A 24,883-nucleotide genomic window follows, 5' to 3' on the forward strand; every position below is an offset into this window, starting at 1 on the left:
GGTATGAGAGACAATTTGCAAATCAGACTGAACAGAATTGATATGAATAGAGAAGGTGTTCACTGAACCTGTACAGGTGGCACAGGGAAGGAAAGAAGGCAGCAGAACTGTTCCATCAGGCAAGGCTGTGCAGGCACAGACCCCTGTCTTGTTTCTCTGCTGATCAGTGGATTCAGGGTCCCCAGCTGCCCCTGCACCAAGCTCAGCACCACTGAATGTTCAGAATGTTACAGCAAAACTGCCTCAGTGTGCTGCTCCCCAAGAATGAGACTGAAAACCAGCCCTGGCACCACCCAGCAGAGCACCCTCAGCCTGTGCCAACCCTACCAGAGCTCCAGAGGCATTTGGAGAACACACTTAGGCACAGGGTGGGATTTTTGGGGTGTCCTGTGCAGGGTCAGCACTTTGAATCAATGATCCTTGTGTGCAGGGGGATAGAATATAAGAAAATAAAGATAGTGTAGAAAGTAATCTTGCTCCTACAGAGTTGCAGCTGGGCCAATTATCAAAGATTGGGAACAGGCCTGACTTTACCAGGCCACAGCTGTAAGCAATGAGAAGAAGAGTGCAATAAAGGAGTGTGGTGGCTCCTTTTGAAAAAGAGAGGGTAGCCTTGACATAATATTCAAACTACCAAACCCTCATTTCTTCACAAAGTAGCCAGCTGGAGTCGGTGACTGTGTGAAGAAGAAAGAGTCAGTGCTCTGAGGAGCTGCCCACGAGAAACACCAGGAAGGTGTGAAACTTTTGTGATAAGGAGACAACAGCATGGAACCCCTGCAATAACCCCCTGATGACAACACTTGTGGGTCTATTCCAGCTCAGGATGTTCCATAATCACTAAGGGGTAGAGAAGACATCTAGAAAGCTTGCTAACAGGTACACCAGCCACAGTTTCACCTGGGAATGTTGCTGACATCATTCAATCACTGCAAACAAATCATTATCCCCAGCTGAACAAAGCACCCAAGGCACAGGAGCTTCCTGCTTCAGAGCAGAGTTGCTCTCTGCCCCATGATGACACAAAGGATGAGGCAGTCACAGCTGCAATGCCATTCTCCAGGAACTGAAAAGTAAATTGATTGCCATGACTCAACTGCTCAAATCAATACTCACCCTCCCCTCCTCCTGTACACACACACAGACATTTTTCTTCCTTTGAAATAAACAATAGCTCCAAAGTTAAGGAGCATTACTGTGCTTAATGAGGTATAAGTACATTTTTCAGAGGAAAGCATTTTCCGCCTATGACTTTATTCAGTGAAAAATTTGTCATCAGTTCTTGTGAATCTGGTCACTGACAACCAGGGTGTGACAAATTTGAATTCATGTTCTTGACCTGCTGGAACTGGTTCTGAAATTTATGGCAATTTAGGATTTGAATCATGCCCATCAACACAACATCCCAACACCTCTGTGTGTACAGTCCTACATGAAGCACGTAAAAAACATCATTTCCCTGGGATCTGGCACTGTCCAAAGCTATGACATCATGCAAGAGGCGATTAAGGCCACTTTAAGTAGATTTTTTAATGAAAATTAGGAATTGGCAATTGGCTAAATACTAAATTATTAATAACTTCTCAAGAAAACAGTTTGAAGCCTCAAGAGCAAATGCATCCATTAACAAGGAGAGTAAGCAGCTTCATCTCTGTTCACAGGTAGAAAAAGAAATTCAAGCTCTCTGTGCAGACCCTTGCAGGTGTGAGTTCCAGGCTGCTGAGGTATGTGAGCCATAAAGATCCTGACAGCCACAACACTCTGAGCACCAAAGCACAGCCATCAGCAATGGAATGTGCTCCTGCATGGGCACTCATGGAAAAGCACCTCTTCTGCCTTTATTTGCATAAATAACATGATGGATAGACAGTCTGTGGTTGGTTTGGATCTTTTTTTAATCCAAGAAAACCCTCTTTATTAAATTACTACCAATAGCAGCTTCAGATATTGTTTCTCCTGCAAGTGAAGTAACAACAAAAGGAAATCAGTAACTGCCTAAGCTTTTGCCTCTGAATTTTTAAACTGCACATCCAGTTCAATTAATCCTACTCAAAGATGGCTTCTGACGGCTGCTAAGGTAAACAGCAGCTATTTGTCCACACAAATGATGGATTTGGGACCTAGACTGTAATGTTCCTACCATTCACAAATTTGTTTCCCACATTCTCAACACCCAGAGCAGAACATTTGCTGCCTAGAAGTACTGAGATGGTTATTTTCAAAAAAGCACAAACCCTCACACATGGGATCAATTTACTTACAAAATATATAAGTGTCATCAGTGAAGACATCTTGAATTATTTCTCCTTAGCAGTAGAAGAACAACAAAAATCTAAAATCTGTATTTCCTACCACCCTCATCATTTTAAAAATATTAAGTCCCTAAAATCCATCCCTTTTTTTGGTGTTTGACCCTGATTCCAAGTCCTTGCCTTAAAGCCAAGGGCCTTTGGTGGTCCTTGCACAGCCAATTCAACATCCCAGTGACAACTGCCCCGTGGAGCCCAGAGATGTGCAGGAGATGGAGCTGCTGTGTTCCCTGGGTTGGAAGTTTGAGATGGCCTTCAACAGCCACGTGTACAATGATAATTTTTATCCAGTGAAACATCAAGTGATCATCCTCTGGATGATCCCAAAGGACACACAATTGCAGACACTGCAGGGAGGCAGGGGCAAGGTGCTCTTTCTATTTTATTGTCCTTTTTATTGTCCATTGAATGAATATATTTAAATAAATATGAATAGACATAACTCAGTATGTAATCTTCATATAAGATTATATTATATAGAAGAATCTACATCGTTATTACATCCTCTAAAATTATCCTGAACTAGTAAATCTAATCTTATATACAAGATTATAAATTTTATATACTATGTGTAATTTACTTTCTATCTAATTTTGTATCTATAAAGTTAAACTTTTATCCAATATAATGTTTTACTTTTTGTAATGCCACTGTATCAAGTCCAAAGGTGTTGTGCTATCATTACTCCTAACAACACTGTCATAAACAACAAGTAACACAGAAAAAAATTTCTTCTCCACAAATTTTATGGTTTGGGGTGGGGTTTCTTTATCTGCACACTTTTCCTACACAACGTGATAAGAATAAAATGATAATGCAAAGATAGAGTTACCATCTCATGCTGTTCATTCAATAAATCAATGGATTTTCAGGAAAAAAAGAGAAAATAACTCATTAAACAGAAAAGTGGGCAGGGAAGTACTCTGTTAGCTGGGCTACAGTGTCTCCAGTCACAAGTTTCATTCAAAGTTCTGAAGTTAATTGCAAAACAAATTAATTCCACAATTCTGAAATATCCTTTGGGAGCCCAGACCCTGATGTGCAGTGGCAGTGTAAATAATCCTGAGTGAACTTTCAGCACTGAAATCCATCCTGGATTGGGTACCTGCCCCATCCTGCTGGGCCATGAAGTGCAAAGGGAAAGTCCTGCAGCCTCTCAGTGAAAGCACCAGCTTCAGTCACAAGTCACAAAATCACCCACTAGGAAGATGTTTGTAGAATCTGTACTTTAACTTCCATTACTGCTCTGTAAGTGATGATATTTTAGAATAAAACATAAGAATACTGGTTCCAGGTAGGCAGTGTTACATCTTTTAGATGTAAAGCTATAGAGCACCCAGGTGATTTGTGTTAGCTGCTTAAAATCCTAGAGGAACTTGTTTTCTTCCAGTAACTAATGATAATTAAATCCTTGGGGGTTTCATGAGCAAGATTTTATTTCTGTGAGTACAGAGTGAATACTGTGCAAACAAACTTCTCCAGCAGATGGAAGCATTAGTCAGCAAAAGCTGAGCTCTCCCAGGACTGTGTGTGCTGCAGCACCACAAATCACCTCCACTGCCACCCACAGAACTTCACCAGCTACAAACCCCAAGTGCTTCACACTCGTGGAAAACAAATCCACAATTCTGTACCTCCTGAGATCTCCAGTATTGCTACAGCACAGCACACAATTATTATTTCAATATTTACAGAAACCTGACATTGGTGAAAGTCCAGAGACAGGAAAAGCCGGAGTATGAATCATAAAAATGTGGATTTCAGGTAAAATCTATCAAAACCCCATAAGCTCTACCAACCTTTTCCCACACCTCCCTGCCAGTTAAACAAACACAGTCTAGTTTCTTGCTTGCTTTCTCATATTTTACCAGTAAAAGTCATCCAAACATAAATGTTTAAAATGTACTTAAATACAATAACCTCAAATTGCCAGGTAGAGTGTTGAAATGAAACAAACCCAAGTTCAGGGGTCATTCTGAAGCTCAGTTAACAGAAAAAGTAACACAAGTGGCCATTAATAGTAGGATCAAATATCCCTTTAATTACAGATCCAGCAGCATCCCAGGCCAGTACCTGCAAGGCTGCTCCAGTGCATCAAAGCCCAAAGGCCATGATCACTGACATATTTTACAGTGATGCAAGTGCCTTAGCTCACCATGAACAGAACAGTCTGATCTGCAAACCCCATCATTGCATGGCCATTAACTAAACACTGTTTTCAAACTAGAATTTAAGGATTTACACACAGATCTGAAGCACAAGCAAGTGATTTTTCATGGCTCACCTGATTGTTGGAAAGCCCTGAGCACTGACTGGCTGCTGCTTTCCCCCTCTGTGAGCTGTTTTGTTCCTTGCCACCTGATCAAAATGACATTAAATGATTTCAGGTATGAAGCACAACTTTCTTTTACAGCTACTCTGGCACAAAGACTGAGATTGCTTTCTTCAGTATGCTGAACAAATAAACAGTCAATTGAGCAGTACTTCTAAAGCATAAGGATGGGAATTAAAAAACAAACAAACATCAAAAACTCCCACCCTCTATTCCCTTTCTTCTCCCCATACCTAAGTGGAAATTCTGTTCCCTGTCCAATGAAGCTACATTTCCTCTTCTGGATTTTCCTCCTAGCTGTGCCAGAGCTGAGCTCCTAGCCCCATTCCAGCCTGCTCCCAACCTTTCAGCAGCCCTGGATGTCAGTCAATAGCTCAGGTGCCCCTAAACTCCTCAATTACCTGGCCTGACATCAGCCCTCTCCAGAGCCTGACTGCATTCCTGTTTGCAGCTCCACAGTAACTGTAAGGATTTTGATTTTCAGCCTGAAGATGACTGCACACAGTGGGGCCAAAGGATGGCTCATTCCAGGAACTTCAGTGGGAAGTTTGTAACTCATTTCTAGTGAGCTCCAGAGCATCTGCAGGGGCACTGAGAGCAGAGACTTTACTGGATATGTGGAGGCAGTCACACTTACACATGCATGACCTAGTCATGTAATTCTCTCAAACTGCAGAAAGCTTGGAAAAGCTATTGTCATTAAAAGTTATCTATTTATCCATAGAGCAACTGCATGTGTTTATACACATACACAAATGCTGCCAGAGGTACAGATCTGCACATCACAAACAGTGCTAACCACTGTTTACATCCCCACATCCTTACATGAATCACACACTCACTAAACTTGTTCTTCAGTACCTTTCTCATCTCTGATAGCTGCCTCCTACTTTTTATTTAACCTCTGCTTCACCTCTCACATTGACATTTCTGGGAACTGCTGGAATTATTAAAACAAGACAGGTACATGTCAGCAGTGATGAAACAGAAATTGGGAAAGGTAGGAAAGAAGTGGAAAACAAATGACAGGCACACAGGGAGCCTGGTGCAGATGCAGCAAGCTCAGGCTGTGACACTCACTGTGACAGCACCTCTGGGTGGGCTGGGCTATTTATCTGAGAAACCAAGGGAACCAAAGAGGAAAAAACAAAAGCAATAGAAACTGCAATCCCATCTTATGCAGAACCACAGGACAACAGAGCTTTTCTCCATTTTCTTGTGGTTTGATGTTCACAAGGTGGGAAGATCCCAGAGACCAATGGAAACAGCCCAGCCAGAGAAGTTCCAGGACATCAAGCAATGGGGTCTTTGAGTCACAGGCAGCCCTCCCTGGAGTCTAAAAATATAAATAAAAGTCTCTTCTTTACTGCAGTTTATGGGAACATTTCCTGGCACCCATCATGACAAACCCTTTTTCCCAGTTACCTCAGCCAACTCAGTAACCATGGCAACAGCCTCCAGCACAATGACATCATATGGTTTCCCAGGCAACCACTCCCAGTGCAGTGATGTCATGTGGTCACCATGGCAATGCTCCATGAGGCCAGGAAGAAAGTTCTCTAAGTGGGAAGATGGGTCAGAAAGGACAAAAGAGGGCTCAGGGAAGAGCAGGATAAAAGATAATTGAGGTAAAAATATCAACTTTGTGTCAAGGATAGATGCAAGGAAAAAGAATTAATGGACAGATTGAAGGACAGACAGAAGACAAAAAAGGAGAAATTTTAAGTAATTTGAACTATAATTTTTTTTTAAAAAATCTTAATTCTCTAATCTCTAATATGTTATTTAGGTCAGAGATTCTGAAGCAAAGCATACATGGTCACAGGAAGTTTCAGCATGGTTCAAACACTGATTTACTGAAGGCACTTCTGACCATCCAGAAGAAGCTGTCAGAAATCTCCAGAGACACTGAGGGAAAGCACACTATATAGAATACATAGGTACATTTTCCAATCTATTTCCATTCTCTGGCTGACTACCCAGGGCTCTGTCACAGCACTGCCAATAACCAGGTGTTGCTGCCACACCTGTACAGGGCTCAAGGAAAAGATTCCTTTGCCCTCTTCCTTCTGCTCTTTGTAGTTAAAGCCACAATAACAAGAACCTGGCCAGCTGACAGATGAAAACATGTTTTCCTTTTACTGAAAGCTCCTTCAGACCCTCACCAAGATGGAAGAGTGTCCCTTCTTTTAATTTTCTATGTCTTCTTCCAGTTCTCTTATACTCCCAAACATTTGAATTTACTGAGTACAAACACCCTTTCTGCATTCAATCCTGTTTTAGCTCTGGCCAGTCTCAGCCAGCAGACAATGTTATGCCAGCTTTATGGTAAATGGCCATAAAACCCCTGGGAAAAAGCTTCTTGGCAATAAAAGGCCAGCATTATTGATACACAGTGTTTTATCCATGTATACAGCCTTGAGTGCAAGATAAAGTAACAAAAAGCTCTGCCTTCTGAGGACAGCCTGCAGGCTAAAAGCTCAGGGCAATGCTCCTGAGAATCTTCCAGGTCTATCACAGGATTTTTCTATCCAGCAAGGCATCCTCACACAGTCTCTCTACAGCAAAACTTTAGTGTAGTTTATTCAGCACAATTCTTGCCCTCCATCACTCTTTGCAGATGGATTAATGTAGAATCAGATGCAGGGACTGTGATTGTAACAGTGCAGCTCAGCAATGCAGGGTTGCAGCTGTGACATCTAAAAGTGACTTGTTTTCTACAGTTGAAGTGAAGAACCTCAGCTGGTCTATTCAGACCCAAACTTCAAATAATGTGAAGCTTAGAAACCAAATAATGTTGAATCTCAGAAACCTAATAATAATGTGAAGCTTAGAAACCTAATTTGAGCATGGCTGTGGATGAGCTATTTGTGTCAGACTAACCCACAGACTCTCCCAGGTCCCTGGCAGCAGTGCCCACCAGCCCAGCTGTCTGCACAGTTCAGCACAAAGGAAAAGAGCACATTCCTATACAAAGGATTTTGTCCAGTTTGTCACAAGGAAATATTTTTGTACCTCAAGACCTCATGCAGATTGTTGCTGTTACTCAGATAGCAACAATGCATTTCATATGCCAAGCACTTCCCAAAGCTCTACGAAGGCAGGCATTAGGGCTCCTGAAGTCCAGCTCCTTCAGAGCAGCCCACTCAGTAATCTCCAAGGGGTTTCATTGCAAAACCCTGCAGTCACCAGCTTGGAAATGTTCCAGGTGCTTAATCACAGCAAGTGGAACTGAGAGAGGGAAGAAAAATTCTCAGAGATAAGCAGCACTAGGAAGGATATGGTGGCCGAGGGAGAGAAACAGGAAAAGGGGAGGAGGAGGAGAGGAAAGGGAGAATAAATATCTCACACTGCTGATGAGCAGAAACACAAACACCAGAGACAGACACAAAGAAGGCCAGCAGTGGTTCCCCCAAGTTATTCTACTGTCCTCATACACTTCCTCTCTAAATTAAAAAATATTCATGGAGCAGCCAGCTGCATATCTCACACAAAAATCAGGCTGAGCTGGGTAATTCTCATACAACCAACAGGTCTCACAAACCAGTTACGCCCTCATGGAGTTATCAGAATTATCTCTGCAGGGGAGGGGAAGGAAAGCTCAGCAGGGTCAGCACAGAATTTTGGAAAATAACTGCTAGAGGAGAATAGAAGTGGGAAATAGGTGGTGAGGGCTGTATTGGTTGTGGGATGGGGTTTTTTCAGGCTGAGCTGTGAGACTGAAACATCTGCATTAAGCTATGCTTCAGGCTGCTGTTTTATTTCAAACACTAGGAATTTTTAAGAAACTGTGGCAAAACGCAAAATAATGTCCTTTTGTTTGGCTTCTGATAAATCTCTCTGATGAACAATGATATATGACAACACCAAGTAAAACAAAATGTTGACAATTTACTTAAAAGGGAGAAAGAGGAAAATCTAGAGTAATGACTAATGGCCAAGCAAAAATAAATCTGTTATAAACTGTGTTGCCTTAAGTAAGAAAGATTAATATGCATAAATAGCTAATTCATTCCCACAGTAAGTGCCATGCTTTAACACAAGTGCACATAAAAGTTCTAGGTGGATTAAGAATAAGACAAATTCTGCTCTGATTGATACAAGACAATAAAGCTCACACATAATAGAAGAAATGGTAACATGCAGCTTACCAATATGGACAAAGTATTATAGTGAGGAATAAAAGTAAAACTTTGCAGAAGTTGTTAAAAGCTTCAGCTCTCAGGCTAGTTAGCCCTAAAAAAGTAATTAGCTTCAAAAACCAAAAGCTGAAATAACAGAGAGGAAAATAAGACTTGCTTCTATTGAGTAAGAAATAAATTGTGAGGTCAGAAAATATATTTATCATGAGGAATCAGAATATAGGTTGAATAAAATATCTTCTGGGTATTCCTTACTTTGTGTCAGCCCATCCACCTGCTAATTAGCAGCAAGATATTATTGTGATTGCATTAGGATAACAGTATGAATAATTCATTATCCCTTACCCAGAGATCTGGCACTTTAGTAGCTCTTAATCAGTTCCTAATCCAAGGATTCAGCATAATCTTTATGGCAGAATTAACAACATGCATACACACATAATGTGTTTAGTAAAAATTTAAAGCAATTGTTTTAAACACAACTAACAATGGGCTAATAAGCTCAGCTAAAGCTGGGCTTCACTAATCTAAAAATAAGTTAATTCTGGCCACAAGCCTAGGCTAAGAGGGGACAATCTCAGAGTGAGGAAGTGTCAGCTGTGGAAACCCAGAGAATGACTCAGCAGTGGTACCAAAGTGTGCTCATCTCTGAGCAGTGCTGGGCTCTGATGATACCAATGACAGAAAATGTCTGAACTTCCCAATCCTTCCACACCACCTTAGAGCCCAGAGAGCTTAGCAGGACCTGGCAAATATCAGTCCTTAAAAAGAGTGCCACCCTTTTTGGGGTGGCACGAGGGAGCAGAGATGTGTCTGCCCTTTAAGGACATGCTGGAATCTCCCTCACCCCTGGGACAGACAGACAGACAGCAAACACTGGAGAGACCTGGGCCATTTCTGCTCCCTGCTCTGACCTGGCAGGCAGTGACAGGAACAGAGATGGCAGCTCCAGGGTGGCTCTGGCTGCCATGGAGACTGGAGGCCCCTGCAGATGGTGCCACACCTTGCATCCCTCTGGGTGGTGCCTAAGCCCCACACCCTGGGCAGGTGTGTCACTGGATAACTGGGCTGGACTTCTCAAATAACCACCCAGGATTTGGCTTTTTTCTGAGTCAAAACAAAGAAAACACGGACAAGCACAAGTTTCTCTTTGCAGCCAGAGAGCACAATCCATTTTACTGAGCAGGGAAAGCAGTTAATCACTGTCACCCATCCCCTTCTGTGCCCTCTGCAAGAGTCAGATGTGCTTTTGTGCTGGAAGGGCACAACAACAGCCACAAAGCCTGCCAGGAAAATGCTGCTCCTGGCATCCCCCTGCAACTCTGCTTCCTTCCAATGTGCTTGGGAAAGGAATCAATGCTTTTCTGCCAGCCCTGCTCTTTCAGTAGCCTCTGCTGGAGATATCCCTGAATAAATGGCATTCTTCAGATTGCTCAAACAAGGATGCAGCTCTCCAAATGCCACAAACTTTATATACAATTACTGCAAATATATTAGGCTTATATTTCTAATAATGTAGGTTTATTATAATTTATAAATCATATATAATTTATATATATAAAATTTATTACAATAATATATTTTATATAAATATAATAATAGTTGCATTATTTATATATTTATAGTTATCATATTTAATATTTATAACTGGCAAAACATCACTGAAATTCATATGGACAGTATATTTTGAGCTGTTTCTTCTCTTAGACATGTTGTTAAACCACTTAATTCTTCAGAGATGGAAGAGTTCAACTACTGTTAGATTGAGTCCTAAAGTGGAATCGATCACATTATCGAGTTCTGTGAAAATAGCTCATACTAATTTCAGTACATTACAGTACATAAGTGATTTCTTAATGATTTCCTCTATAAAAAATATATATATTAACTGCTGAAGTACTCACAGTGCCTTGCCTTGGTGCACTCTGGGGTTTACAAAAACCCAACTCAATGAAAATAATTCATCTGGCTATGATGTTTGAGTTGGGACAGACCAAGCTGGCTCATAATCATTAGTTAAAATCATTTAGACTAAAATATAAGACAAGTTACACTGAAGATTCAGAAAAATGTGTATACTTGAAGTGTATATATATATGCAAGTGTATTACTACATTTATAGTTATTCAATATTAAATCACAATTGGCATATAAGAAAGTCATAATAAACACTGTTGTTTCTAACAGATGGTTCAATTTCTAACATCAATTAAAAATTTACCTGGCCTGACCTCAGTGTTCAGAAAACATCTTCATTAATCTCAGAAATCATTAAGGCTCAGACACTAAACCATCTGCATCTATGGAACTTCAAGTACTGCAGGCTTGTTCAGAACAAGATCTAAACATCCTCTGTCAATTATGTGGATAATCAACTTCACATCCTTCAAAATCTGCCACTGATTTCAAGGAGCTGCTTCAATGAACCTAAGATCCATCAAATAGGTTTCTTGTGTTGTTGAAGTGGTTTAGCCAATTTTTCCTCTTCAATTATGTTAAATTAATTCCAATGTGTGGTGTGGCTAGAATTCCAAAAAACCAAGTATACAAAGCACTGGAATATTTTTCCTGTTTTCTCTCTGTCCTTAAACTTAAATTGGTTTATTGAAAGACTTCCAGTTGTTCCCATGCTGACAGAAAATGTTTTCCAATGTATAACAACATCAGTTTTCACCCTTCTAACTTCTATTATCATTAAGTCATTCTCTTACATGACTTAAAATACAGCCAGGCTTTTTCTTTTCCTCAATGTGAGGTGTACTGACATCATTTTTTTTCTAGATTATTATATTGCAGCTGCTGGAAGAGGCCCTGAGAGTAGGTTAGGGAATACCCTCCATGCTCCTTTGGGAATAGATTGGGCTCTGTCAGTTGGATGGAAGCCAGTCAGTCAGTCCATCCAATTTACAGATGTAGATCACAGGTGTGAGGACTAAGGAAGGAAAACCACAGCCTGAAGTTACAGGCAAGGGAAAGGCAATGTGGAAAATCTATTTCCAAACCCATAGTGAGACCCAAGTAGTAACAGTGAATGGTTACTTACCAGAGGAACTGTGACCTTTGATATGTGTTATCCATGGACCTCTTCTCTCTTCTTAAGGTTTCTGCTTCCCTGCAACCTTCACATGTTCAGGGCTACTGCTCATGTTGAAGAGCAGCCTCTCAGTACATACTTTAGTGTCCCACAGCATTGGCACATTTATTCCAGTGGGTTCAATAGGGTGTGGGTGTTTTTGTACTCTGAGAGATGAACACAACCATTTCTGTGAAACTTGAACATGTTTGAGCAGATTAGGACATAGACTGAGAGTATCTCTGTCCCCATAAAGACACAATTAATTTAAGGGCTGGCTACACCATAGCTTCCAAGTTCCAAAAATGCTGCTTTACTGTTAGCAGCTGTCAGGATGCTAAACATTCAAGGATATGCACAAGCCTTGCTAATATTATACCAAAACCCTCAAAATGACTGAACCTCTCAACAAAGATTGTTGTCATTTTATTGTAAATCTTTCATACCTGCTCAGTGATTGCTCATGTGCAGCTCCTCACAGCACAGCCAACAAACTCCAGCTCTCTCCTCCCCCAGCTAAGCCACTCTTTTGTAGCACTCTTCTTATTGGACACAGCTGGGGCCTGTTAAGGGCAGGCTTGTTCCTAATTTTTGGTGATTAGTACAGCTGCAACTCCTCAGGTGTGAGATTACCCTCTGCACTATCTTTATTTTCTTACATTCTATCCCTCCACAAAAGATTGCCTGTAAAAGACATGAAAATTGTGGTTCTGGGCAAGAGTAATGCTCAGATGGACACTAATGAAACCCCCACCATGTCAAGAGCAGCAAAGAACCTTTTATGCCTTCAGGGACACATAAAGTCCCCCCTAGGGACAGGGGACAAAGTCACTCCATTTTGAGTCTTTCCATTGGAATTACCACTGCTTCAAACCATGTTGTGAACTTCAACTAAGCACCTTTGGTGAATACATCTGGTGTTTTCTAACAGTAAATTTGGCATAGCCTAGGATTTTATTTATTTTAGAGAGTGATAAGCAGAAGACATTACTTGGGAATGACCTATGAGAAATATCAGTTCCAAAATACCTGAATCCTGTGGTCTTCTGCAAAATATTGGAATAAACACGTGCTATTCATCAATTTTGGTTTCCTCCAGATCACAGTAAGGATTACAAAAAAGCATTTGGCAATCCCAGGGCCCAGGAAATGAAAAAGCTGCTGAAGTGTAAACAAGGATATGGATTGCACTGGAGCATTTGTTTTCTTGCTCCATAGAAAATTCTCTACTAACTCCTACCAAAACACAACCACAAAAGATGCTCTGCTCATCCCTGGCAGCTGGAGAACAAGGGAGAAGTGTCTGTGTTCCTCCTGGGAATGCAATCACTGCTGCACAGCATCATTCTGCAGGATGCCTTTGGTCTCCACTTGGGATCCTTGCATCAGGGCAGCAACCAACCTTCAGCTGCCAGCCCAGAGATGCCAGCCCTGCTGACTCACTTGTAAAATACACAATGCTCATGGCTTTGTATGAAGGGTCTGCACAAGACAGGAACTAAAATAAGAAATGACCTCTTGGCTTTTGAATTAAGAAAAATATTAATAAAAAAGGTAATATTATCTTAAAATATTAATTAAAAAGGTAACAAAAAGACAGGTATTTCTATCAACAAGGAAATAAACCTACCAACTGCCAGTATTTTACTAACCACCCAGAGTGTTTCAATGTCAAAAGGCAATCTTTTGGCCAAGTTTTACCTGGGTTCCACAGGGGCAGTAGGAAGGTGTGTAACTATTTTCACCTCTTTCAGATGTTGTGTTACTCTTTCAATTGTTGTCAATTTTACTGCTATAATAAAGCTAGAATTATCTCTAAGATGACAGAATACATAAATTGTATTCTGAATACATAAATTGTATTCTGACAGAATACATAAATAAAATGACAGAATACAGAAACCTACCATTAAAAATTCTAAAACTCTGGATTACTTAAAAAGAACCAGTGCACGGCTTTTAAAAAGTATGAGCAGCTGTAGTGGGTAATTCTGAGCAGTAATAATTATTTCTATCATTAAAAACTATCAGTTCTGATAAAGGAGAACTTACATGACCTTTGAGCTAGCTCAGGTGCCAGTGGATACAGCTAACTTCTCCTGCTTCTGGGACATACCATGGCAGAAGTGTGCTCAGCACCAATAAACGTGCCTGTACTCTAACTGTTGGGAGAAAACAAAAACAGTGTTAAGTTTGTGGTCTACACTTAAGTGAGTTAAATAGAGAAAGGCAGTCTTTAGCAACAAGTATTGCTTCTGTTTGAAGCAGGTAAATATGAAATAGCTACTGGGAGATTCATCTATAAAGCTGATTTGGTGATCAGCACTTCAGAGAAAGCTTAGAAGTTGCAGTGGGCAGAAGCAAACACAAGTCTCTCATTGATATGCTAAGTTATGTGCTTTACAGCTGTTCAGCAGCTCTTGTACTTAGCAAACATCTAAATCTGCCACCTTGGGAAACTCCACTTTAATAGAGGTGACCCCACTGCAGGTGCTTTTGGGTTTTGTGGGTTTGGGTTTTTCTTCTTTCAGCACAGTATGTTGCGGTTTTGTTGTTTAGCATGTGTCAACTTCTCACTAAACTTTTGATTAAATATGTTTTAACTTGTCAGTGATGTGTTGGGTAACTCTATCTCTGCTCCAAACAAAACACAGGACAGCTCATGTAGAGATAACATCCCTGAAGCAGCAATTTATTTTATTCACTTAATTCCAAAACATTTAATTTAGAAGTCTGGCTTCCCAGTCATCCATCTTAACATGGGCAAATATTGACATAGAGTTGTCAGAATACACAGACAACCAAACAGCCAAAGAGTTTACAAAAAATAAATTCATGATTCTTCAAAACAACTGCAAAAGGTTACAAGTATCAAAACTCTTAGGTAGATGCACTGCATTTAAAGAAACTGTGCACATAAGTTAGAGGCAAAAAAACCAAATTGCTACTGAAACCTCACATTTCAAACAGTTTATTGTAAACTGATGAACAGAGTTGTCATTTCACATCAGCTTAACTGTTTTCTTTGACTGAAAAAAATTTGGGGTGGCTAATTTACTTTGCATGCACAAAATGTACTGCTTAACAGAACTGTCAGCTCATTTCAAACAGAGAACTTTAACTGGAATCTAGTTATCCTCAATCACTTTCCATTATTCTTTTCCTTATTTTCCAATCAACAGGCAAATTAAAAATGCCTCCTTCTGCACTGCTGAAGTGCAACTAAGATAAACAGGGCCAATAAACCAATCAATCCATCAATGCCCATGAAGACTCATCTGAAACTGCTTCTTGATAAAGTGGACAGCAGATCTGAACAGCTGTACAATACAGATATGCTTAGCACTAGATATTTAGTGTGACTGTGGCAAGGAAATATTGGTGATGATGGGGATGGCCAAGTGGATGAAAGAGGGATCAGAGAAAAGCTTATTAATTATTGCCCTCTCCTGCTTCTTCATCCTGCTGATCACTCGTCCACAGAGTGAGGTTATCTCGAAGTAACTGCATGATGAGAGTGGAGTCCTTGTAGGAATCCTCATTTAGTGTGTCCAGCTCTGCTATGGCATCATCAAAGGCTTGTTTGGCTAAAAGGCAGGCCTGCTCAGGGGCATTCTGGATTTCATAGTAGAACACTGAGAAATTGAGTGCCAGCCCAAGCCTAATGGGGTGAGTGGGCTGCATGTGCTCTTTGCTGATTTCAAAGGCCTCTTTATAGGCAGCTTCTGAGGCTTCCACCACACTGTTCTTCTTCTCTCCAGCAGCAACTTCTGCCAAGTAGCGGTAGTAATCCCCCTTCATTTTCAGGTAAAAGACCTTGCTCTCATACTGGAAGTCATTGCAGTTCTTGATCAAGTATTTATCTAGGAGAGCCAAAACATCATTGCAGACTGTCTCCAGCTCCTTTTCTATCTTCTCCCTATAGGCTTTAACCTTCTCCAGCTTCTTCTCATTGCCATCTGCCATGGTCTTCTGCTCTATGCTGCTGATGACGCGCCAGGAGGATCGTCTGGCTCCCACCACGTTCTTGTAGGCTACAGACAGCAGGTTTCTGTCCTCGTTTGAGAGGGGCTCATTCAGCTCAGTTACCTGAAAATACACACAAAGAGCAAATTTAAAGGGTTTGCCCTAGAGAAGAGTGTGCAAACCTCCTTCAATACTTTCATCACAAATGCAAGATTCAAAACTTCTTCTAGAACCCAAAATTCCTTCTAGACAGGATTAACTTTGTAACATTGAAAGTTCAAAACGGTTCTGCAGTCAGGACTTAAAAGAGAGAAATGCCCATGGTTTTGAAGGAATAGAAGGGGTATTTAAAGCCATTGCAAAGAACATTCACTGAATAAAAGTGAGTCAAGCCTGTGTAATGGAGAAGCAATCAGAGAGGAAGACTGAGATGTTTTAGGAAGTCTGTTCTAATTATACAGACTACACATTTAGTGATGAACTTAAATGTACCTAGAACCAGTTTTTTACTCTGGAGCACAGCAGTGACACTGGGAGCTGGTGCAATTCTCCCATTTCTGTCCCCTGCTGCTTGTGTCCATTTGACAGCAGAGATGGAAGCGCTGCAGTCGTTCACTCTGCACAGCACAAATGGAATCAGTGTTCCATGGTCTCTTTCAGACATGTAGTGGGTGATTACACAGTGGAATACAAAAGCTACCCTGATTTCTGCTAACTGGCTGCAGAGAAATTCCAGGGATAGGACATGAAAGAATCTGCATAGAAATAGGACAGCAAATCAGGAATGAAGCCATGACCAACTTGGAACTGATGCTTCAAAAAGCTGAGGTAGAAGGCCAATACTTCTCATATTGTATATTTAGGCCTATTTCACTTGATGTTTTAATTCAGGATATCACACACATGGACACTTGAAATTGTTCTACTTTTAAAAATTTGTACACATGAAATTAAACTCAAAGGAATTAGGATGACAAATGTAATTCCTCTACCTTAGCCATATTGCTTTAAATTAGTCTAAGGATATGTACTTTGGTGTGAAAATAAACCTGTCCTTGCTGAGACACTGTTAAAATCATTAACTATTTATTTTTAAAATGTGCACATTTACACTGATGACAGGCACCAGAGTGCTCACAGCCAATACTTACATACTACAATCAAGTCACAAATATTTGCACTATTCTGAGACTGCTGGTGCAGGCAGTGAACCTTCTAACAAATGTGCTCATTTCCAGATCCAAAAAAAAAAATTTATGTAAATTATAACTCTTACACTAAGAAATTACTTTCAAATTTAGGTTTGTTCTTAAAATATATTAAGTCAATTAGTTTTATCTCCAAACTGACTTTTCCACAGTTCAGGAACCTGAACTCCCAAGACACTGCTCTGCTTGTCCTAATAGAATTAGAGGCAACCTACAGAGGATGAAATGCATGGGAATAAACTCTAATGACATCTTCAGAATCTTCATCATAGCTCCCAAGCAATATTCTCCCCAACAATCCCCACCACAACCTACCTGAATCTTCTCTAGTAAAGATATTTACAGTTCTTTCGCTGTTTAGTGACCAAAATGGGAGCATGTAAAAGGAATCCTGACTATAACCCTGAATTCCTAACTCCCCATGCTAATGAGTGTGCAGCACTCCATCAGCTCAGAAATCAATAAATTAATTCTGTGTGTGATCCTATACAGACCATACACCAAGCTGAGCTCCTTTCCAAGGAAAACACCCCAAAGTGAAAAGTTCCACAATGGAGAGCAGATCCATGACCTGACCCTGTGATTATTCTGGTTCTGCCAGCCAAAGCCAGTTCTCAGCCAGGAGCTGCAAAGATCACTGTACCTGAGCCAGTACAGAGCCAGGTTAAATGAATAAAACTTGCCTGATACAAAGTTATGCAATCCATCATTGTGGAACAAATAGAAACCATTCATGAATTTAAACCAGATCACTTTCTGTATCATGTGTGTTCAGAGCTCTACAGCAAGAACTGGAATTCTACAGCTACAGGTGCCCCAGGGAAGGCCATGGGGAAGCCATGTCCCAGCAGGGAGGGCACTGCTTCCATTAAAGACAACTCATTCCCCTCTCCTACACAAACAACCTGCCCAAACCAGGCACTCAGGGATAGGTGACAAAGATACAGAATATCCCACACTTTTAAAGTCCATTTATATATACAGATAAAGCCTACATAACAAACTAGAACCTCAAGCTATTTGTTTCAAAAAAATTAATTGAATATTTAAATTTATTTCACGGTGCAGTATTTCTCACATGACTAATTTTAAAATTCTGTATCTCACATCACCCACGTTACCAATGTTAAAAATAAATTATTTTTTGCCACTATGTAGCTATACTGGAAAAGCAACATAAATCAATAGAGGTCATAAGCACTACCTATTAGGATTAATACTGTCCAAAAACAAAGGGCTTACACAGCTACAATTTTTCATGGTTTCTGGAATTATCTAAACCAATGCAGAAATCTCAGGATGCTGAAGCATTTGTTGCATTCACTGAGAACCTTTCAGCACACTGCCACCCAAAGCATCTCCCTCAGTGTGCTGAGAAACAATTCTGTACCTACCATGTCAGCTTTATCTGAGACAGCTGGGATCCTGGAGCAGCAGTTAATGCAATGGGAATGCCATGCCCCATGCAAGAATGCCATTCACATATGGTTGGATTTGTACTAAAATGACTTTAATAGTTACAAATTAATGGGTTCAGTAAACTAAACCAATTATTTGTAACAGCAACTATTTCATTTTCCTCTCCTGTTTATACATTACAATCAAAAATACTGGAATTCTTCCATGAAAAAAATGTTTACAACAACAAAAATTTGTATTGAGCAGTAAATTCCTTATTTAAGCTACAACTGCTACTTGGTCTAGCTTTTTTGTTTATAGAAGGAATTGATGGGATAAAAAATGAATGTTTCTCCAGCTTTATGCTGACAAATGAAACAGCAGCCTTGCCACTTTTTTCTCCAGTCAAAAATCAGGCAAAGACACTTTCACTAAAACTAACATTTGTTACTTTATGTTTCTGAAGTAACTACCATGCTGCTTGCTACATTCTGTATTGAAAAGTGCAGTAATATCTCAAACTGAAATTGTTCAGATTTCAGTTTATACTGAAAGCACACTACTTTCATATAGCACCTTTAAAAAGTATCAGATGTGTTACATTCAGATTTAAAAAAATAAAATAAACTTTCAAATATCAATATATATAAATATATATTAATATATATATATAATATAAAGATAACTTGGAGAATAGATTTCTGAGTTAGAATACTGATTTCCTTCCTTCTGGAGGAAGTCTAAATTCTCTGGATTACAAGATTACTTCAATATTAAACTATATGGATTAAAAGCTCTCTGCATTATCTCTCAGTTATTTGCAATCACTGAGACAGAAGTATGAGCTGTGAGGAGAGCCAGGAGAGCCCTCAGAACATTCCACAGATTGTGCTCAGACATACAACATCAACCTCAACACTGAAGAGCATTCTGGAAATTGCTGAGTTGGAGCGACCACCTGGGAAAGCCAAATAGCCAAGAGATGCTCATCACAGCCATGAAACAGTGTATGAACAGCTCCAAAAAAGGGAACTGTTGCTTTTAAATTCAGCTTGCTTTTTGTATTTTAAAAGTATCTATATGTTTCAAGACTCCACTTACTTACAAAGTATTCTGAAGCTCCCAATTCCAGAAGCTCATGATCACACAAATTATTTGTGAGCAGAAGTGGCATTATAAATGAGAATAGCTCAGCTCCAGATGAATGAAAATTTGCACAGCAATTAGAACAGTTTGAAGACACCTGGATATGCACACTAGCTGTAAGTACTTTATTTACACTTCCTAAAGCAAAGCTACTGTGTTCTCATGGTTTCACATGTACCCAGGGACCTACACACACTGCAGGTCTGCAGTTCTTGGAGAAATGTAAAACTTTCCACTAGCAACAGCCAGAAATTGTCCTCTTGAGCAGTAGTTTTAGTGGGTTCTCTCTCTCATCTTTTAAATTACCAACTGAAAGAGGAGCTGTTACTATTATATTATTTGTATCAAGAACTCTAGGGATAGAATTGTAAATACACCTTATTTTAATGTCTTGTGGCTCTGGCATTGAGATACTCATTAGTATCACTGTTTTAGAACTGCACTGGTTGTAACATTTATTACAACATAATAGCAATAGTGAACAAAAGCAGCAAAATTAGTGTCTTTTTACTGCCCCCATTTAAGGGAGGTGACATTCTTACAACAAAAATGTGGACTCCATTTGAAGCTGCTCTTTTCCAAACTAAAATCATCTGCTGCTTTCAAACAGCAGAACTCTCAAGAGAAACAGTTCCTCTTGGTGCCTTTGGTGTTCACAGAGGACAGATCAGCAAGAACAAACCAACTGTAATCTGATATGGAAAGACACTGCTAAGCATCCAGTGGCATTAACATTACCCACAACATTCGGATCCTGTGAATGCTTTGTTTTCAAAAAAGGGACTAGACATAACAGGTTTGACCATTCTACAATTTTATTATGTATCAGTACAGTCAGATCAGTACAAATAATTTTCATTGCTTGCTTCTGAAAGGAGCAGAATTGCAAATGTAACATTGTTTAAACACATCTCAGTATTCAACAGGGTATGGAATGCACTGAGAAACTGTTACCCTACAAAGAAGAGGCAAAAAGGCAACGTTAAAGCTCGGGAAACGCTCCTGGAACGGGGGGCAGCTTTCACACCTGGAGGCAGCTACTGTCCGTGAGTCACCGATGGCAGTGAGTGAGGCAATAGAAACGTCTAGAAGAGGAAGGGGCTCCTCTGGCTGTGTCCCCAGACAGCCCCCGCCGCAGTGCCCATCCCACGGGAGCAGCGCCCCCAGACGCTGGCGGATGCCCAGAAGGGGAGATGCACCCCAAGGTGAACCCAGCACCCGGTCGGGGTGGGAGGGAGGGAGGTGGGCGAGGACGGGCCCCACGTGTAGCACAGAAGGAATGCACAGCGTTCCCGCCGCCAGGAGAGGCGGGCGCCATTCAAATGGCCGCACTGCGAGCCCGATTGGCGCGGTGGGGAGACGGAGAGGAGGGCATGGGGACAGCCACACCCCCGGGGCAGGGACAGCCGGGGAGCGGGAGGGCTGCGAGACAGGGAACGGAGGGAATGAGGGGACAAGGAAACACATTTTGAAAGGGGGTGCCTGGTCCGGTTTGGACCGGCTACTCTTTGTCTCATCCCTGCCCAAGGCAGGTAGTACCGGGCACCGCCCCACACGGCGGCGAGCTGTCCCGGCGGGACGGTCGGGCTCCCGCTCCCGCCCTCCTTTCTTCACCGCCACGGGCGGGAGCCGGCGGCTCGCATCCTCCCCGGCCCAACCCCGCCTCGGACCAGCCCGCACTTCCTCTCCCTCCCTCCCCCGCCACTACTCCCCGGCACACTCCTCCCCGAGTACGCCCCACGGCCGCCACGCTACCGGCCCCACTCACCGACTTCATGGCCGAGGCCATGTCATCGTATCTCTCCGCCTGCTCGGCCAGGCGGGCTCTCTGCAGCAGCTGCTCTCGGTCCCCCATGGCCGCTTCCGTGGTGGCTGCCGGGCTGGGCTCTGCGCGCCCCTCAGAGAGAGCGGAAGGCGGGCGGGGATGTGCGGCTGGCCGCGCACGGGTGGCGGGAGCAGGAACCGTAAGCGGAGCCGCCCGCCGGGCTGTGCCGGGCTGAGATGAGCTGTGCCGGGCTGGGCTGTGCCGGGCTGTGCCGCGCTGGCCGCCGCTCCCTCGCCCGCCGGCCGCGCTCCCGGACCGACCGCGGCGTGTGCGGCTCGGAGCCTCGCGCTGCTGCCGCCGCCCGCGCCTGCGCGCCGGGAAGGCAACGAGGGGGCGGAGCCGCGGTGCTGCAGGGGAGGGGAGGGGGCGCCGCTCCCCCGCGCTCTATTTCTAGGTGACGTCACTTGCTATAAATAGCCATGGCGGGGCGCCGGCCGCGGGCCGCGCGTGCGCGTTGAGAGTGCTGCATTTTCCTGCTGCAAAGGTGGAGGTGGGCGGGGGGCGCGGGCACTGCGGGACGGGGCACGGCACGGCACGGGCTCGGACACCGACACCGACACGGTCACCGCCTCACCGGGCCTGCCTGGCCTCGCCCGAGGCAGGGCGGGCCGCCCCTGCCTGACCACGGCCAGGGTGACCACGCTCCGCGCCCACGTGTGTGACCCTGCCCAGCCCCAGGGCTGCTTTGTGCGGCCGCAGCCCGCAGTGGGGCACGGCCGTGCCGCTGTGGGGAAATGAGCGGATCTCGCACCGCGGCTGCCTTCAAACAGCCCGAGCTGTGGGGGTGGCACCACGGACCAATTCCACCACCTTACCTAAGAGATGCAATTAATTCAATTTTACTACGTATTTTAATATGTAATAGTCAAGCTCCTCTTTCATAAATTGACAGACTACCATTCTGACAATAAAATTATCTCAGGGTAAGAACCTCGCACAAACAACAAACTGCTGCTGGTGTCCACAGAAACGCTGGGAGCCACGTTACTCATCCCTTACAATAAATCATGGATTCATTTTCCCATTCAGCCCTGGGCAGCATTTAGACACGCCTGCAGTGCTGAAGGTGTGGGGAGCTGCTGCACGGCTGAGCCAAGGTTTGCTCACCTGCGGGCAGCTCAGCACCGGAGCACCCGAGGCCATTCCAGCTCCCATCCATCCTCACCCCCAAAGAGAAGGAGAGAGAGTCCAGGAGCACCCCGGGAAGCCGGGACAGGGCTGCTCTCACTGCTCCCGACCCCTCCACTACCCTCGGTACTCTCACACTGCTTCAAATGAGTCAATCCAGTCCCTGGTGTCAGACAAAAGTTTTTAGCCTTAACTCTAGTGCTGCTGGCTTTTGTGCATTACACCCTAATGCCATTCTGTGGTTTTTAAAGGGATTAGATGAATACTGCTTGTTAAAAGACATAAATAAATATGATCAATAAGAATAAACTCTAATAGTTTTATGTGATAAGGCATGAAAGAGATAACTTAGCAAGTTATAAACTGACTGTCAGAACATTCTGGAAACAGCCCTTGCAGCAGTGTGAAGCACATACACCACTGTGCACTCATCCCAGCAAGCCAAATGGGGCTTTTCCCTACTGGAATTTTATTTTCACTGTTTCTAAGAGAAGGCAGTGACATCCAAAACCTGAACTCAAGCATCAATTCCATTTATTATCAAAATTATTTTAAAACTTGCATTGATTTTACCTTAGAATAAATGTTTAGGTATAGACAGCAAAGATGTGATTTCAAAAATATATGATTCCATGTAAAAATACAAATTTAACTGCATGTGACCCTTAGGCAAGAGTAGTGAGAGATGTGCCAATCCTCCTTGCCCAGTTCACTTCAGCTGGGAACCTTTGCAGTTGGAATAATTTCTCAGCAGAGATTAGTCAGTTTGCAAAGGATTCCAACAGCTCTGAAAATATGTAGGGTTTACCAGCAGCTTTCTAGTCTTGCACAGCAGCTTCAGACTCCCCAGGGAAATGGATTACAAAGTATTTTTAAAACCAGTTATTCACCCACTGAACCAATCTGCATTAATCTTCCAAATATATGTGGATATATCCACACATGCACAAAACATTCTCATTAAATGCTTTGGTTTCCTTAATTGAGGCTTCTGTAAAACAGCTATTTCTCAGTCTAAAGCATCTCAAAAATTCCTAACCTGGAATCCACGAGGTCATGTGTAACCTCACTGCTCTAAAACCAGATACACATCTAAATTCAACAGTTTCAAGGAAAAGTGCTAAAATAAGGCAACATTGTGTGCAGCATTTGCACAGTGTGACTGTAGCCCAGAGAAAGGGAGGAGATTGCATTTCACACCCAGGCCTGGGGACAGCGCCTCTGTTCTGGCACACAGTGCCCAGGGCTCTGCTCCCCACCCTCAGCAGAGGCTCCACAGATACACAGGTACAAATAAACAGGAATTGGAGCTCACACAGGGACTGTTAGAATTTCTACAGTATTTATGAGTTCCAATGTCTTAAAACAAAACTGGAAAGGAAAAGAAAAAATCAGCAGGCCTTTCATTAGAGTGCAGAATGCCTGTGGCTCCCCTGCTGAGCTCAGACACCAGCATCACTCTGTGATTCCCATCAGAGCTCAGGAACACTGCTCTCCTGAGGCAGGACTGAGAACTGTTCCCAAAGTGACCACACCCAGCAAGAATTTGTAGATGGAGAAATTTATGACACTGAAAATTGCACTATGACCTCAGGCAGTGGCTGTGCTCCACGGGCAGATCTGATTATTGGCCAGCACCCATGTTCCATAAATAGCTTTGTGCTGAAATGCCATTCCAGCTCAGGGCTCACTCACACAGGGGCACTGGGGACACCACAGCTGCCTCACAGGGGTCTCCCCAGGGCTGATGTTCAGCTGCAGGCAACTGCTGCAGAGGCACCACCACAAGGAAACCACCATGTGCCATCCCCAGGGTGGAAAACCTCCCCTTGTGTGCTCCTGGAAGCACTGAGGGAGCAAACATCCCCTTTTTGCTCTCTGGAAGCACTGAGGGAGCAAACCTCCCCTTTTTGCTCTCTGGAAGCACTGAGGGAGCAAACCTCCCCTTTTTGCTCTCCGGAAGCACTGAGGGAGCAAACATCCCCTTTCTGCTCTCCTGGAAGCACTGAGGGAGCAAACCTCCCCTTTTTGCTCTCTGGAAGTACTGAGGGAGCAAACATCCCCTTTCTGCTCTCCTGGAAGCACTGAGGGAGCAAACCTCCCCTTTTTGCTCTCTGGAAGTACTGAGGGAGCAAACATCCCCTTTCTGCTCTCCTGGAAGCACTGAGGGAGCAAACCTCCCCTTTTTGCTCTCTGGAAGCACTGAGGGAGCAAACATCCCCTTTCTGCTCTCCTGGAAGCACTGAGGGAGCAAACATCCCCTTTCTGCTCTCCTGGAAGCACTGAGAGAGCACACACACATTTTGTGCCACTCTTTTCAAGACTCATGGAACCACAGCAGTGATGCCACAAAGTC

General features: G+C 42.8%; 1 protein-coding gene across 1 annotated transcript; it reads right to left on the bottom strand.

Moving 5' to 3' along the window:
- Nucleotides 1–14,521: 14,521 nt before the first annotated feature.
- On the bottom strand, nucleotides 14,522–21,654 carry YWHAH (tyrosine 3-monooxygenase/tryptophan 5-monooxygenase activation protein eta). Its single transcript, XM_063172816.1, has 2 exons — nucleotides 21,343–21,654; nucleotides 14,522–15,945 (listed from the first exon to the last, which is right to left on the bottom strand). The coding sequence occupies exons 1-2, from the start codon at nucleotides 21,427–21,429 to the stop codon at nucleotides 15,289–15,291; spliced, it is 744 nt and encodes a 247-aa protein (XP_063028886.1). The 5' UTR covers nucleotides 21,430–21,654; the 3' UTR covers nucleotides 14,522–15,288.
- Between the last annotated feature and the right edge of the window lie 3,229 nt (nucleotides 21,655–24,883).

The sequence above is a fragment of the Melospiza melodia genome, chromosome 20, assembly GCF_035770615.1.
Source record: "Melospiza melodia melodia isolate bMelMel2 chromosome 20, bMelMel2.pri, whole genome shotgun sequence".
NCBI lineage: Eukaryota > Metazoa > Chordata > Aves > Passeriformes > Passerellidae > Melospiza > Melospiza melodia.

Excerpts from the sequence above, each read along its gene's own strand:
- YWHAH (XM_063172816.1), bottom strand. The coding sequence starts at position 21,429 with ATGGGGGACCGAGAGCAGCTGCTGCAGAGAGCCCGCCTGGCCGAGCAG. Across the intron at positions 15,946-21,342 it reads TGGCCTCGGCCATGAAGTCG|GTAACTGAGCTGAATGAGCC; the intron begins GTGAGTGGGGCC and ends GTGTATTTTCAG.